Below are 17,818 nucleotides of genomic sequence, written 5' to 3' on the forward strand. Positions count from 1 at the left end.
GTTTAACCTCGCAAATCCTTATCCTGATTTTGTGTTCCCGGTAAAAATGACTGGACTTTTAAACATTTCTTGCTATTTAATCCCCAAATCTTGTATTTAATATAGTTTTTTATTTTGTTTTGTAACTCATCGTCATTTTCTGAAAAAGCACTCTTTGTGGATAATTTAGGCAATGAAAAACCTTTAAAAAAAAAAGCTAAGTCAGTACATTTTAGAATTTTTCAACATTTACAGGAAAAAGAAAGCACACTTGACTTGATCTTTTGTATGACCCATTATAGTCACCCAGGTGGCTCCAGTTATGTGCCATTTGTTTTGGACTTAATATTCAAATTGGACAGAAAAGGCAAAAAAGTCAGTGAAAAGTGCAAGACTTTCATGAAAGACTTATACTGAGACTTACAGTCATAACAGACATAACCATGTTATTATGTGAGGGGTTATTATGTATGCTTTTGACCAAAACACATCATTACTTATTGCTTATTACACATTAGGACACCAAACCACTCCTGTAGTGGATGGAAACGGCTTTTTATTCACATCATAGCTTGTGAGGTAGCTTTCGTCTCCAAGTCAAGAGTTGTTTTAGTTTTTTTTTTATGAGATGTTCTGAAGATGGAGGAACCTAAATGTCAGGAAAGGATATAGCTCAAAACATTCTGACAGTTAGGCAAATGTGACTCAAAGCCTGTTTATAAGATGTTTGGCATCCTGCATGGTGTAGGAGCATGTCTAAAGCCACATTTTCCCCTGCAGGACATGTGGGCAAACAAATAACACATCCAGACAAACAGCTGCAGCCACACCTCTTTCCAATGTCATGCATCTGTAAAATGTTGTCAAGTCATCCTTACTCATTAAATAAAAAAACAGTATAAAAAATAATTATTTATTTTCCAAAGCAAGGATCACTATTATTATTCCTTATACTGATTTGAACAAACCTGCAACCATACAGTAACTAAGTATTAATCAGAAACTCATCCTACAAAAGTAATAAAACGAAACAATCTAAATTAAGATTTTCACCTGGGCAACAATATGGAAGGAGGAAACTATATCTAGAGACTAGAAAGAGTGATTTATTTTGATGTAGGACAGCCTGCCAACACACTGTCAACCAACCTCACCCTACCATCACATTGGTGACTTTTTCAAATTCAAATTAATGACAAAGTATTTTGGAAAAAAATAACCTTAAATTTCAAGAGTGTTGGACATGTACTTAATCTTGAATATCTTGTGGCTTTAATTATGTTTTCTTACTGGCAATAGAACAGGTATTTTTTGTTTACATCCAGCAAATATGACCTGATTACCTCCGACAACCTTCTCAACCATGTTTTCTAACATCTCACCTCATAAAACAATGTTGGTAAGTGGTCCAGTCCTCTGTCAATATCTCTCGCAGCGTGCTGTACAGTATTAAATGTTCCACCCTGTTTCTTGCCGTTTTAAATGCGATCACACATGAGTTTCAAATTTACCGTCACGTTACTGTACCTTTGCCAGAACATTGTTTTGTTCTCCTATCATTGGTTCAATTAATTTTCTTCTCTCTTTTTACTTCTTAGCCTACATTTTATTAATGTAATGTTATACAGGGGTGTTCACTAATGTATATATATTACATACATACATACAGGGGTGTCCACATAATTTTTTCAGCCTGGTTCTCATTAGAGAACATGGAGATTTGGTTTGGTCCTCACACTGCATATAGCGTGACCCATTAAATATAACTATAAAAAATCGATTAATAATAGTTAATATTATTGCACTTTATTTATTTAGTTTAGTTTTTTCATTTTTATAAAATAATAGTAAATAAACTAAATAATAGTGTGTGATAATATTATTAAAAATAAAAGTCAGTTCTAGTATTAAATACAAATACATTTATTTTATAGTAAACTAAAATATTTACTACTACTTTCTTTGTTTGCCTCTTTATGAAGAATCACTTTATGTATTCCCCAATTTTAAGCTGCTTTGGATAAAAGTGTCTAAAAATAAATAAATAAAAGTTTTCATCATATTCAAACTTTAAATCAGCAGGCTTTTATTTTGCCAGGTTGCCGGCAAGTAAGTACGCGCTTCCGGAATTAGCGCTGCTGATAAAAGAGCGTCAGTGGATGAATGCAGGCGGCAAGGAAGTTGACCGGAAGTTGAAGTCGGCTGCGTGCTGCCATCTTGTAGAAGAACTTCACTTGCGTTAGCATTCCCATTGACTCCCATTCAATTTGGCGTCACTTTGACAGCGAATAACTTTACATCTGAGGCGTTTAAAGACTCCGTTTGTCCATTATTTATTTCTAAAGATACACGACAATGTATAAAGGGCTCCATTACCTTCTATGTTACATTATGGCCCCGTAGAAACAGTTTTTGTAAAAAATAGGCTAACGATTGTGTCGTAACCACGCGACTCTCTGTCGCATTACCGTACAGACAGAAGGAGAAGCTCGCAGGCAATTAACTTAATATGGCATACTGGCATTACATTTTAAAATACGATACAAAATAATTAATCAGAATACTTACTCCTGCTCACTCACGCCAAAGAACTCCCCGCTCAAGCTCACTGTCTCTGCAAGATTAACGTTGGCAGTTTTCACGCACAGCTACTAGAAGATTTACATCTGTCAGACAGGTTGCTGAAGTCGTCAAGCTTCGTTTGAGTCTGCGCGTCAGAAACGGAAGTGCTAAAAAACGCTAAAAATGGGCTTCAATTGTCTCAGTTGAGTTCCCTATGAGGTCGCTGTCAATTTCTTTTACTGTCTATGGATGAATGTCACAGTTTTGCATTGTGCTTTGAAAACGGCATGGAATAGCCTAGATTTATGCTTTCAGGTTGAAAATAAAACATATATAGTACAGTTTGTGATCTAAAATGATATTAACAGCTGTCAACCATGTCGGTACGCAAATGCACTGTCAGAACATATTTATATAACGCATTTTTTATTTTGGTCGCGGACGCCGACCTATATATATATATATATATATATATATATATATATATATATATATATATATATATATATATATATATATATATATATATATATATATATATATATATAAACTTTATTTTTGTTCTCTAGGTGGCAGTGACTCCTATGAAAGGCAGAGACTGAAAGCAATCAGAAAGGCTTATAACAGTATCTTCATAAATATTCATAACAGCCTGTTGAAGAGACTGTAGGAAAAACATATATTTGTTTGTGTTTTGTTTCTTTCAGAACAGCTTTTGCAAAATTTGGTTTGCATATTCTGAAGTGTCACCAAACACTTTTAATACTAAGACGCAGTGTGCTGGGTACCTATTTAATAATAATAATCGGAATCAGTTTAAAAGTATATCAAGTGCCAGATGGTTTTCGTGCTAGTCTATTAAACACTACTCTATTTGCTGGAATTATTTACAGTTTTGGCAAGCAGATGAAAGTTGGTGGTCTTGGAGTAATTTGAAGCGTGCTAACACCGCATATGGAGGTACACTGCATGGTGCAGTTAACAACAGATCATCTGCTAAGCCTCTCATTAACCTCAAGATACTTTTTTAATGCAACAAAATTATTTTTTTTATATTATTTTACACTAGTAAAATCTGATAAACCGTAACCATTAAAATACAATTTCATACTAGCTGTCAGCACATCTCTCTTTCCTCAGTAAACACATAATCAATCAGTCTGTTTATTTATTAGAAGCACATTTGCTTCCACATCTGCACACATATTAACAACAGAGCTAAAATAGTGAACTATGAACACCAGCCAAGTGAGAGCTTGAACACAAGTTTAATGAGAAACAGTAGAACCTTCAATTCTAATTCAATTCAGTTCTGTTCTAACTTTATTTATAGATCAGCTTTTGTGATAACGGTGGGTAAGGAAGTGTTTAACACAGACTGAAAAATTGAAAAATTTAATGTAATATACAAATACTATGGTATTGTCATTATTTTTCAGGCACCGTGATGTTGCATGATGTTTTTGGAAATGTCCCATGGTATTACAGTGGTATACTTTAAATACCATGGTATTTTTTAATGTGTTTATAATTATATAGTGTGGTCGCCATTATTGTTTACATTCCTATATCAGGGAATGTGGAAGCTGCATGTGAAGCCATCCATTCTGTGACAGCAAATATACAAAAAAAAATATCAAGGTGCCTTCATATTGATTACAGGTGATTTCAATAATGTATCCCTCTCCTCCACACTCACTACTTTCTACCAGTTTGTTAACTATAAAACAAGAGAAAATAAGACTCTTGATCTGGTGTATGCAAATACTAAAGATGCTTACATCTTTACTGCTCTCCTTCCCATATAGGAAGATCAGATCTTAATTTAGTACTGCTTACAAGCATACAAGCTTTCATCATACAAGCCTGTTGTCCATTCTCCACAAACTTCTGTGTACATTCCATCCCACCTATGTCACCTCCTTTTCACACTATATATCACAGCCGATAACATGAGACAAGAGCTGGAAAGGTTACATTTGAGTCTTCTGGACTGGATGGAGTTAGTCCTCGTGTGCTGAAGGCAAGTGCTAGCCAGCTATGTGGACAACTTCAGCATCTCTTTAACTTGAGTTAGCATCTTCAGAGAGTTCCATCGCTATGGAAAACATCTTGTCTATTTCCAGGGCCTAAGAATAGAAATCATGACTACAGACCCATTGCACTAACCTCTCATTTAAAGAAGGTTATTTAGAAACCACAAGTGTATCCATTACTTGACCCTCTGCAGCTTGTTTATCAGCTCTGGGTGGGGGATGAAGATCATAACCAAATGTTATGTGATTGGCTTACGGGTAACCAATGATTTTAAACCTCAGACAGCCCCCCCTCCCACTAGAAAGTAAACGCTTGTCAATTATGCCCTTCCAGACTCTGTCTACAAAGCAAAGCGAAGTAGCAGAGTTTGGTATTACCAGGCTACCAACACCACAGTCTGCATGTTGTTCTTGATTTTTCCATTGCCATTTAATTACCATCCAACCAAGACAGTTGGAAGGCAAAACTGGAAAGATATACAGGTGGAATGCTTCCTTAGTCATTGGATCCATGATTATCTGAGTTTGCTGCTTAAGATGTTGTGGTTCATTCACATTGTTTCTAGATTATTGGGTGAGCAGATGCATGTTTAAATAATTGCTAAAAAGCTGCATTGGCATTGGCATTGGTTGTTTTTGTTGGCATGTTACCTCCAAAGAAACCGCGTGCAGCATCATCCGTTTTTGCATCAAAATGGCCTCGCATGCAAAGTAAATTTCTACACATATATGGCACCTTTATGAACAATTTACCAGATCGTCAAGAATTTCAGCATCATGTTTAGTTCAGGCAGGCCCACGTTTAGTCATGCTTGGCATCAGCCCGACAATTCACATTCCCGATGTGTACCATCCAGTGTTTGGAACACCTTTCACACGCGGCCTTATTTAAATTCACATTATTCCAGCCGTCTCTTCCTTGCATCACAACTTGCAAATCAACTCTTTCCTTCAACCCACCCACTGAACCTTTAATCCGATTATTTTTCCTAAGTCCTTCATTGGAAGTCTCTTATCCGTTTCTATACAGTCACTTCATTGGAAGCATTTCCCACTCTGTCCAAGCATGGCTGCATGGAGTGGCGTGTGGAGTTGTGCCCAGAACATAACCATATGGTCATATGGGCAGCAGGTTGGTGTAAGAGCATCTGCACGCACAGTGAGGCCAAGACTTTTGGACAACTGCTTGGTGTCAAGAAGGGCATCAATGAAGCCACTTCTCTCCAAGAAAAACCTCAGGGACAGACTGAAATTCTGCAGGAAGTACAAGGATTGGTCAGCAGAAGACTGGTGTAAAGTTGTTTTCTCTGATCAAGCTCCCTTCTGACTGGTTGGGACATCTGGAAAATTGATTGTTTGGAGAAGAAAAGGTGAATGCTTCCATGAGTCCTCTGTTGTGCCAACAATGAAGCATCCTGAGACCATCCATGTTTGGGGTTGCTTTCCAACCAAGGGAGTGGGCTCTCCTTATATTCTGCCCAAAAACACTGCCATAAATAAAGAATGGTTTCAAAACATCTTGCAAGATCGATTTCTTCCAACGATCCATTAGCAATTTCATGATCCGTCCATCTTCCAGCATTAAGATCATTACATTGAAGTTTTGGATCCGTAGCCAAACAACTTCCCGGATGTCAATCCCATAGAAAATCTGTGATCAGTCCTCAAAAGGTGAGTGTGTTTATCAATGTTTTTCAGTATACCATAGAACATGTGGAAAAAATATCTACAATTATTAAAGAAGCACACATTGCAAAACACAAAATTTATGTTGCTGCCAAAACTTTTGGCCATGACTGTAAATTGATTAGTAGTTTTAGATGGTTTTAATTAATCAGTCATTCATGAATCCTGCATGCTTAATCAGAAACAGAAGACTTCAAAGATATGTGTATTGTGTGTCTCATGTGGAAAGAGTATGTGGAAGAAGAGGTAAAAGTGACTGAGTGGATTCAAAGGTACACCATTCATTCCAAGAGAGAATTGCATTCTATACAAAAGCTGGTTGTTGTTTTTCAAATAAATGATTGCAGATTGTAAACAACAAACATATGGACTTAATAGTTCACCCCAAAATGTAAAATTCTGTAATTTACTCACCCTCATTTGCTGGATGACTTACTTTCTTTTGTGGAACAATATGTTTTGAAGAATGTTTATGTTACTTGTTTATAATATAAAGCATATAGTTACCACAACTATCAATATCCAATAAAGCACAATAAAAGTGGCCTATATATTGTGTGCTATATTCCAATTTTTTGTAAATCATACAATAGCTTTGCACAAGAAAAATAATGAAGTTATTAATTACTGAAAGCCTCTTAATTCATATTATGCTTCAACATATTCAAACCTTACAAGACACTTGAAAATCGGTTAAGCAGCATTGATGTCAAACCTGGCTCCATGCACCGAAATTGACATTCAGATGACTTACGTGATACTTTTATTAAACTATATTATATTTCTATGGTAAAAAACTCTCCTTTGATGTTATGGGGAAGAATTAAAGTCAAATTTGCGACAACATGGTGAGTAAATAATGACAATTATTATAAACAGGTGGATTTTAACCAGGGAACCTCAGCTAACTTAAAAGAGGGACACAGAAGACTTAAAGGTATTTAATAAATTATGAGTAATATATTAAAATAATCTACCTCTGATCTAAATTAAAATGAAGAACATGCAGTTCTACTTCTAGAATTACAAAATAAATCATATTTAATATAACGAGCATGCATATGCACACCATCCAAGGTGCCGGTAAGAAGAAATCAAAATAGCATAATGAGGCTAAAGACCGTACACTCACTTGCAGGTGATTCTTTATTTACCTTTTATTTATTTATGCAAATAAAGATTCACTTGCAAGTGTGCATGCCTCTTTATGCTAATTTATTTAATATATCAATACTCCTAGTTTGAAATCATTACAGCAGAAATACCAAAAGTATCTTAGTCTGTATCACTTGACTTGATTTCAAACTGAATGCTGATGTTGTTTAATAGAACAAAATAGTGTTTTAGAAAAATGCACTGACTTTAACTGAAAAAGTACGAAGCTGCATTTTGCATTTTCAAAAGCTCTAGCACAATAATTTGTCTCTCTCCACACAACAACAAACGGACTGTTGGGGAACACCATTTCCCTTTTTGTTCCATATGGCAAACACGATGTGTAAATCTCCAACAACAGAGGCCACAGAAGATAAAGGTGCCTCTTTCTCCAATACCAGACATTTGTTAGCAATTAGGCGGGTGCTCAGGACTGACTCACTGAAGCACATGCACCGTGTCCCACCTCCTCCTTTTCTCCTCCTTCTCCCTTCATCCATTCCATCCCTTTCCCACATAGAAACAATCTCTCCCTCTCTCCAGCATGTTTCCCAAAGCTGCTCATGTTTATGGTCCAAGGTATTCCTTTCCTCTGGTTCTATAGCACAGAGTCAGCATGTTATAGAAGGCTTTTCCTGACACACCAGCCGGACCCAGAGGGGTTTTCAACATTGGATAACTCTGCAGATTTGGTTCCTTCTTGTTAACCAACCAGTATGGTTCTTGATTGATGGTCGGGATTCTGATGAGTCACTGAAATACATCCCAATTTGAAAAAAATCAAACAGGTGAAATATATTCAGTCTCAAATCTCTGCTCTCATCTTTACAAAACTGACCTGGGTGATTTTACAGAATCAACATGAAAGGTAAGCAAGTTTCTTTTTATCGATTTCTACTGACTAATGTTTTACAGTTTTTTAATTTATGAGAGAAAACCATTGCAAACATGAGCGTGCTGGCAGCACATATTCAAGACCACAACTTGGAAGTCTAAAGTAAGCAGGGAGCTGTTGATGTTGGATGCGAGTTTGTCGTTCTGTTGCTATGAAAGCAGAATACATCATGCCTTCATCACTCTCAGCTTGACACTATTTGCTGTTTAATTTTTAGTTAAACACTTAGATAAACCACACTGTTGGGGCAGCACTTGGTTTTCAGATAATCCAAGTGAGTTCTTAAAGGGAAATGGAACATATGGATCTGCATCCTTTGCTACGATCTTTAATTTATAGGAAACATATCCAAAATGAAGGTCAATTTTTACACTCTTTTAATGCATAATCCAGAAACTCATGAAAGAGCATGACTCCCCCTGAGGGATGTGTGGGGAGTTCTGTGTTCTTGGTGTGGGCAGCAGGTGTGAAGCCAGTGCTAACCACACGTAAACATACGTTCTTTCAGCTGTTTTCCCAGGATCTGACCTATGCATCTACTTGTAATGGCCAAATAGGCTATTTTTAATTTTTATTACATCTAATTGAAGTGTATCAGATATAACGAAACACACTTGCTCTTCATATTTGTTTACACTTGAACGCATAATGACCTGTTTAATGGTCAAAGAAAAAAAGTTTAAAAAAAAAGTTTGGCTTCAGAAAACAAGCTGTAAAACATCAAAGAATGTGTACTTTCATGCAATAAAGTCAACCCATGTGTGACTGTAAACATGTCGATGTCTAAAGATGGGAGTAGAGGGGTGAGATTCACCTCCAGTATTCAACCCTTTTGTTTTTATGAACTATAATATACAGTATGAATGTTTTCAATTACTCTCCATTGAACTCTACGGTTGAACTCTTGGGAAGAACTGCTCATACTTTTTAAAATGCGTGTAAAGCAGTTATACATCAACCAGAACTGTAGAGACACTTGTCTTTATTAGTTGTGGTTGGGTTTCTGTGGTTTGGAAAAACCCTGCCCTCTGCCTCTGCTACCCATCTCTAGTTTCAAGCATTTCTGTCAGATGTTTTATACCCTCTGCATTCATCTGGTCACGTAATACCCGTATTACTGGATGTTTCCTGTTTTGGTGCTTTTCAGTAAAGGGTATCCATTTAAAGGCACTGGGCAACCTCCTGAACCCACAGTTTAGAAATCATGCACACCTCGCCAATTCGTTCTTTAGAACATCAAAGCCCCAGAAGTTACACGAGAACACCTCAATTAAGTAGCTTTCCATTGCTCGATTTGAAGGATTAGGAGAATCCTCTGAACTCTTTGACCTGTGTAGAAGGTGCTGAAGAGATTAACCAAAAACTTTTGACATTGCGAAGTTCTGAAAGGAGATATCATCTTAAGCATTGTTCTCCAAGGAGTTCTCAACTATTGCATTGTATTAAACATTTGTCTTCTTTGCTGTATTTCTGGAAAAGAGGATGAGCTGATGGATGCCTCATATGTTGACAACCAAATCTTGGTGGTTTAAGTGCATCTTGGTGACAAGACTTTGTACTGGCCACTAAAAATATATAATTTTCTGTGATCTGTACTGACGTGCTACCATTGTGAGTCATGTGGTTTTAGTTATTCTGACAGTGTTTCAAAGACCTAGCATGAAATTGTAGCCTTAAATGTCTGTGGAGGGCACAGATGTAGTTTGCATAGCTGGGTGCTAAGATACTGTACAACATCTGCTTAAGTGGACTGATTTACTTAATTATGTACACCTGAGACAACTGATGACATCCCTCAAATGCAACCTAAATTGTGTCCATGGTCAAGTATTGCTGTTGATTTTGAGAGAATGCAGCAGACATGGTCAGTTTTTGACCTTTGAGTATCAATTATTGTATTATATTGTTGTAACTTGTAAACTTAAGACTCCCTGCTTGTTTGAACCTTACATCATGCAACTTAATTTTGAAAGCACACAGATTGTGAGTGCCCACCCTTTATAAACATTGGCATATTCGTCTTATGTTCTTAGACTTCTGACCAAATTTAGAAACTTTCCATTTCCTCCAGATCCTTGAATGACCTGGCAAGCTAATTAAATATCCTGCCCCTTTCATTAACTTTCATACTTTATGCGTTTACTTCTGTTGACTCAGCCATAGTGCTTTTTGAAGGTTCTCGGCTTCCTTGTAAGCAATGTTTTCGAAGGGAATGCAGACATCCAGACCAGACTGAAGGGTCCCCTCCTTTTCCTCTGTACTGTTGGCAACACTTACACCACCACAAGACCCGATCCACCTGTGTAGCCAGAACTGGTGGGGAAATGTAAAGTCTCTCAACTTTCTCCCTCAACAAGCGTTTGCCCCTTCTAGCACTCTGGCTCTGGTAGACCTGACCTCAGCGGCTTGAGTAGTAGGTATAAACAGTTTCACATGAGCTTAGCAGGTCTGGCACGCAAAGCGCGGCTCCAAGACGTGCTCAGGGTTTGGAAAATACAGACCCAAGATTTAAAACAAACAGAAAACGAAGCAGGTGCAAATTCCCAGAGGCTTCGGAGTTGAAGGATGTTATTGTAAAAGTGCTTTCTGAGTAGTAGTGTCCGATAAAGAGAAAACAGGTTGATGCTTAACAGTATTGGCAGTGATAACTGGCATAACTCCAGTAACAACTTTACCTTTAGTACCAACCCAGTGCCTTTCAGCTGCAGGGTGTAGAGATGTTGAGTCACCATTCCTTGTCGTAGCTTGAACCTTAACACTTGTCCTTTCTTTTCAGCCAGGAACACAGTGACACATTTTCAAATTTCTGCAAAGAGTTCAAGCTCAATTTTCAAAGCAGACCCTGGCTAACCTTCAGTAAGAAAATGACTCTCCAAAACATGGTGGATTGCAGGCTTCTGTAAAGATGCCCTCACATGTTCATGCTTTTTGTTGTGTAATCCTTCTCCCCATGAAACAGTACGCATTGTGGGACATGAATGGTCTTGGAGACCACATAAAATGACATTGAAATACCTTTGTTTCTTGTTGATAAAGATTCTTAGATGTTCTAAGGGTGTATATAGTCCCATTTCTTTCCTCACTTGAAGCACCTAATTGCAGCAGGTGGTAATCAGCTGTTTAGTTTACTGACTGTCATGGGTGGCTGCAATAGGGGGAAAAAAAACAGCAAACCCTCTGCTGATAATGCTTTTCCAGATGTTCTAACATTCATCCTCTGTTCTATTTATAGCTGTGTCCTGCACCACACACCATTTTATTTTTGTGGCTCATGGCCAGAACAGCTGTGGTTTTTCCCACCCATTAAAAACAAACTCAATATGGGCTTCTAAACTCAAAAGGGCCATAGTAAGGGCCCTTTTTGGCATATCATAAGAGCATCTCTGACATACAAACTATTCCCAGGCTATTTTGTTCCGCCCAGGAATAAAAATCCTCCAAAAGATCCAATCAATTTGAGTACTTCCCTCACCAATTGTGTGTAATTTAGCTCATATAAGGTTCTTTCCAGCAGTGACCTCATCTAGTACAAATTGGTCCAAGTTGACTGGTTTTTGTCTTAAAGCTGAGTGCTAGCAATCTCAACTCTTTTGATTTATGTTTCTGGTGATAAAGCGAGAGTGTGTGTGTGTTATTCCCAGAATAAGTTTATGTTTCAATCTATTGACCTTAATTTGCAAACACATACATCAACACTGCTGCTTTTTTCCTCTTTTGCAGATAGCTACAGTGGTTACGAGAACCAGCTTTTTAATGGTATGTGGAATCTTTTTCTTTGTTCAGTTTCATTTGAGCCCTCTTATAAACTAATAAGACCAAATATGTATGTAATTCTTGCAGTGGATTTCATTGTTCTCTTATAATCTCCTGTAATTAAAGTCTGAGACCTGACATGTTGAAATTATGATGGTATAATGTTTTTGTTCTGTGCAGGAGGTAGATGATGAGTCTCAAGGGAAACAGTGTTCGATTAGCCAATACAATGAACAATGATTTAATAGAATTATGATTACTTTCGATGTAATCATAAGTACGATGTTATAAATTGTAGAGCCTTGACTTATTTGTGTTTTGTGCAATTTTTCTTTGTAGAGGAGGACTTAACTGGAGAAGAAGAGGAAATTCCTCCCTTGAGAGGTTAGAAAACTTAATCTTTCTTAAAGATTATTTCTCTCTTTATTAATGAGGCATGACAAAGTACAACAGATGGAATTTGTAAAAGAGAGTTAGACAGTAAGCTGACTGATTTTATAAATATCTGTCTAAATGTAAAAATCTTGCCTGAAATTTATGTTGCGATGGTCTGTTGTCTAAAGATGTCTAAAGTGTACATGAGTCAACATTTATCCATCATTTGGAGAGTGATAATTGACTATTGATTAATGTTTCTTGACAGCATTTAGAAAAGTTTAATTAAGTGAATATGCAAGCTCAGTTTTAGTTTTAGTCATGTCGAATTTGAATATATTCTCTTTATTGTTTAGATTTGGGGTGAAATTTTAAATAATTATTTACATACCAGTTAGGATATAATGGTTAGTTTATAATAAAATTTGCATCTTTATGAGATTGTCTTTTTGTGTCCACAGGAAGAGCAAGAGGAGGATGTATGAAATGTCAGCAGACACATTCTCTTCAGCTAGCTGTCAAAATGCTCTATGGTTTTTTAGCTTTGCTCATCATTGCAGTTGCCGTGTTGGCATCCCTTGGTAAGTTTTCAAGGTACAACCATGTTTGCAACAGGTTTTGTTGTTGTGTGTTTGTTTGTTTGTTTGTTTGTTTTCCTCATTCTTTAAAGTGAAGCCAAAGTGAACAAAGAAAGTTAAATGGTAGTAAAATACTTTTTCATGAATCAGCTATCAGCATTTTCACATGAGAAGACACACTGCTGGGGTCAGTTATGGGCCAGAGAATGGAATGTGGGACACCCCAATTCTCATCCTTCATACATATGGTTACAACATGCAATGTGGGCTTTAACTTAGCTCAAAGTCAACAGTTTCCAGATTTAATATTTAGAAGTTAACCAAAACCTTGCCCACACAATAAATCTCACATCATGTGTGAAGTAAGATGCCAAATCTGAATCCTTTCCCCCACTAACAAGCATGAAAGCACAATGAAAGACGATAGTGAAAGAGCTACGAATCAAACCTACAATATGTTTCACCATACACAAGTGTACAACAACAAACCCAAGTTCTAAATGGGGCTTCAACAACAACTTCATGACTTCATTATCATACTTGCCAGTCATATTGCTGTAACTCCTCCAAAATTTATAACAAGTCTGTGTGTAATATGCATTCTACTGCTATGTTAAGGAATTTGATGTAAGAAGTTTGCACAAGGCAAATAAATCAAGTGAGAAGTATCCTGTTTAGTGATAAAAAAATAAGCAAATTCCTTTTATCATTCCATTATACTTTAAGAGTCCCCATAATGCAAGATTAAGTCTTGGTGTGTGAAGATGGGTTCTTAAAAGAATTCCCAAACATTTTTATTCTCAGAGGAAACAGAGATTACTTTTTGCATTTATTTCACATTCTTGATTGGAATAAAAATTGGTATCAAATGTGTATTTATTTATTTTTCTTGCTTATTTCGCATCACCTAAATGTTTCAGATAATGGTTTTAATATTATAAAATGTCAATTTTTATCAGTTTTCAGAAGAGTTGATACCTTATCTGAAGAGGAGACATTTTACCGCAAGCGGATTTCAAAGGTCCAAGAGAGCCTAAAAGGTAAGTATTCTTATTTTTGAACTGACTGTTATTTTTATATTTTCAGTTTTAATTTTAATTGTAGTATTTTATTTCTGTATAGCTTTAATTGATTTTATTACAGTTTATTATATTATAATATTTTTCTAAGCTTTGTTCCAATTACCAAAAACTATTTTTCATAGTTTTAGTTAACGATAAACACAAAGATCTACAACAGGAAAATGAAAATGTAAGAAGAAAAATGTTCTCACACAGTTTAAAATAGGCCTGCTAGATTTATCTAAATTGTTTGTTTAATCTCTCCGTTCACTTCCTGTGGTCGGTGAAATCCTCAGAGAGTAAAACCTTATGAGGAATCATTTATTACCGAAATAATGGCCTACAAAACAGCTGTGCAGACAGAGTGCTCAGTCTGTTAAAACAAAACTGCATTTTCATGCAATTTACAGTGTATTTTGTGTCAGCGGTACAAGAGATTGACGAATTGGTGATTGTATTGCAGATATCAGCGCTGTAAACAACTATTCCAACTGCTTAGATGCTGCTCAATACCAAGAGGAGATTGCCAGACTGAAGAAAGAGTATGAGGAGATCCAGAAGAAAGTACTCAGTCAAGAGCAGCAGTTGGAAAAGGTAACTCAATCTCAGCAAAGTCTTACGCAATCCAGCAATCGAATGACTAGAGACCTCCAGTCCTTTGGAATTATCATCAAGCGGATAAACCAGTCTCTGGGCCAGTACCTGGATCAGGTAACTGGCTGGCAGGTTGTCATCAATGAAACAGATCAAGGCATGAAAACCCTTTCTGAGGATCAATATGATTTGAAGGCCACAATGCAACAAGTCAACACTACTGTCGCCCTTAGTGCGTTGTGGATAGGTGCTCTTCAGAGGAAGGCAGAAGAGGAGACCTTGGTCCTTCAAAAAATTACAGCAGACTGGCAGAACTACAGCAGAGTTTTAAGTGGCCTAAAGTCCAATGCCAGCATAACCATGCAGACCGTGAGGGCTGTTCAGAATGGTGTCTCTGCCACTCATCAGCGTATCAGCATGAGTTCAGAGATGGTGCATGACCTCACTCTGCAAGTCATGAACCTTCAGATGCAACTAGACAATGTCTCGTCTTACATTGATGAACATGAGGAGAACATGCACGACCACCAGTACCATGCCAAGTACTACGAGAACCGGACCGGGGACCGATTTGTGACTTTGGATGCAAGAATGAAGTCCACTGAAATGGAGATCGACACACTATCTTCCAGCTTCAAAGCAACCGTTAACCATGTTCGGAGCATGTACCAATACATCAACCAAGAGAGTTCTTCTTGCCAGTCCAGGCTGAATAGTCACACAGAAGATTTGCAGAACCTGAACAACACAGTCTTGCTTCTCCTTCACCTCGCTGACACTCTGAGGATGCAGTACATGATGCTGAATGTACGCCTCGATGCTGATGTGAGAAACCTATCAATGGTGGTTGAGGAGATGAAGCTGGTAGACACCAGTCATGAAAAGCTGATCCAGAACTTCACTATTCTGAAAGGTAGTTGTCTACCTTTAGTGCAAGGATCCTCAAATTCAGCCCTGTAGGGTCACTGAACTGCAGAGTATTACTCCAACTCTGATCAAATTCTGAAGACCTTGATTAACTTAGGGTTGGGGCCTAACCTCTGTTGGACAGTTGTCCTCTAGGGCTGAATTTGAAGACCTGCTGTAGTGTCTATAATGTATATTTTCTTTAAGTGTCTAAGTGTCTTTTTTCTGGATAGGTGTGCCTGGTCAACCAGGTCCAAAAGGAAACAGGGGAGAAACCGGAGCCAAAGGACCTGTAGGATTAACAGGACCAAAAGGTGACAGAGGACTTGCAGGGAATCGTGGACCTCAAGGACTTAAGGGCGCTATGGGAATAAAGGGTGATCAAGGTGTACAAGGATCTTCAGGAATGAGAGGTGGGCCAGGACTTAAAGGAGAAAAAGGGTCTTTAGGGCCACCAGGTCCTCGTGGTGAAAAGGGACAGAAGGGTGATATGGGGGCTCCTGGGAAGGATGGAATTCCTGGCCCAAAAGGACCGACAGGTATCCGAGGGCAAGCTGGACTCCCAGGGGTACATGGACCTCCTGGACCAAAAGGAGTAGAAGGCCCTATGGGACCACAGGGGCCAAGAGGAATACCTGGACCACCAGGGAAGCCTGCTCAGGGTTCATAAGTGGATAGACATAAAACTTTGTGATGCACTGATTGACTTTCTGGACAGACTGATGATGCTGGTAAACTTCCACTTGGGGATCTCTTTCAAAGCAAGATGACAGTAGGGCCATAGAGCCCCCCATGTACATTGCCCAAATATGGAGTTTGCTCTGAACAACAATACACTTTGTATAGGCATATTCAACTTTCTTGGATAGTCCTCAAGCCTAATTCTATACAGGATATTGAGCCACTTCACACCAGTTCTTGTTTTAACAATGTTACAGAGCCAGACTCCTATGAAACCATTATTTGTACTAGGTACCATTCATTAGACTCATTAGCCAGCATTAACATATGAACTATTTAGTAGTGCATTATTTGCATCATAATCACAGAACATTCAGAGCTGGTACTCTGAAACATGTTTTTTTATAAGTTCAAGTAAACCAAATATTTCCACTCGTCAAAGGTACCCTAGGTTCAAGTTGATGGAACATTGTGCGAAAAATTACACATTATTTTACAGTTGCATGAAATTGCAAAAACAAGGCACTGAGCAAATTTACAGAACTGTTACAAACTGTACAGACAAATTTATATCAATGATTGGCAATGTGCAGCATTAAGTTTTCATGTTCAAATTGGTTTGATTTCCCAATTTGTAAATATAGAATTTTAACAGGTATAATTTTATGTGGTTAATGTGTTTTGAGGACTTCATGATGTGTTAGCATACAGTTTATTCTCTTTGCACAACAATAAAGGGTTATATGAATGTAAAAAGGGGACATTTTTGTTTAGCATTTTCGAGTTCATTGAGCAAATACAGTATTTATGATTAATATTTCATAATAAAATCATGAACCAAATTTAAAATATATATTACCTGATTAGCTATCTACTCAGAAAGCACAAAATGTTTTGTAACACTGCGCAATGTTGCATTTTTGTTGTTGCTAAGTCATGTTGCTGTAACGTTTTAAAAAGTGAACCAAAAACAAAATGTGCAATTTGCAGATTTGAATTATAAAATTACTGAAATATTGAAAAGTGCTAGTACTAAACTACAATGTTGTTTTATTTTACCAAAATAAATAATTTTGGAAACGTAGTACAGGTAGGTTTCTCTACAAGTAAATGCAAAACAACAGAAATATAATTCCAAACTGCATCATTTGTTTTATTTCATTATTCTACTATATTGATCTACATGATCAAGAGTCAATCTAGTGACATAACCAATGCTAGCAAGTCTTGATTAGCATATCACATAATGACATTTACAGTATGTATAAATGAGTTGTTTTGTCATAGCTAGTGTTAACTTTTCTTATTGAAAAGTGACTGTAAGTTACAATCAGGAAACAAACCATTAAAATTAGATGACTGACATTTAAATGTAGTGCGAGGTCCTTGTGATCTAATTCCTCAATCTCTTTTGTTTCTTTAAGAAATCTGTTTATTCTTCAATCCCATTATTTCTTTTTCAATTTCATTACTGTGAAAATTGATCTTTAGCCTTCATCCCCAGCTTGCGGTTTATAATATAATCAACAATTTGGATCCGTGGATACCAAAACATTT

The 17,818-nt window shown here is 37.1% G+C and overlaps 1 protein-coding gene across 1 annotated transcript; it reads left to right on the forward strand.

The window, feature by feature from the left end:
• Positions 1-7,916: 7,916 nt before the first annotated feature.
• On the forward strand, positions 7,917-17,635 carry scara3 (scavenger receptor class A, member 3). The gene is made up of 7 exons (XM_026290246.1): positions 7,917-8,286; positions 12,034-12,069; positions 12,406-12,450; positions 12,903-13,022; positions 13,979-14,059; positions 14,544-15,587; positions 15,814-17,635. Exons 1-7 carry the CDS (start codon positions 8,280-8,282, stop codon positions 16,248-16,250), a joined length of 1,770 nt encoding a protein of 589 aa, XP_026146031.1. The 5' UTR covers positions 7,917-8,279; the 3' UTR covers positions 16,251-17,635.
• Positions 17,636-17,818: the final 183 nt, after the last annotated feature.

Source organism: Carassius auratus, chromosome 20 (genome assembly GCF_003368295.1).
Source record: "Carassius auratus strain Wakin chromosome 20, ASM336829v1, whole genome shotgun sequence".
NCBI lineage: Eukaryota > Metazoa > Chordata > Actinopteri > Cypriniformes > Cyprinidae > Carassius > Carassius auratus.

What these genes read in the sequence shown, in the direction of transcription:
- scara3 (XM_026290246.1), top strand. An exon ending in CGAGAACCAGCTTTTTAATG is followed by an intron (nt 12,070 to 12,405) that starts GTATGTGGAATC and finishes TTTTCTTTGTAG; the next exon opens with AGGAGGACTTAACTGGAGAA. An exon ending in GAACTTCACTATTCTGAAAG is followed by an intron (nt 15,588 to 15,813) that starts GTAGTTGTCTAC and finishes TTTTCTGGATAG; the next exon opens with GTGTGCCTGGTCAACCAGGT.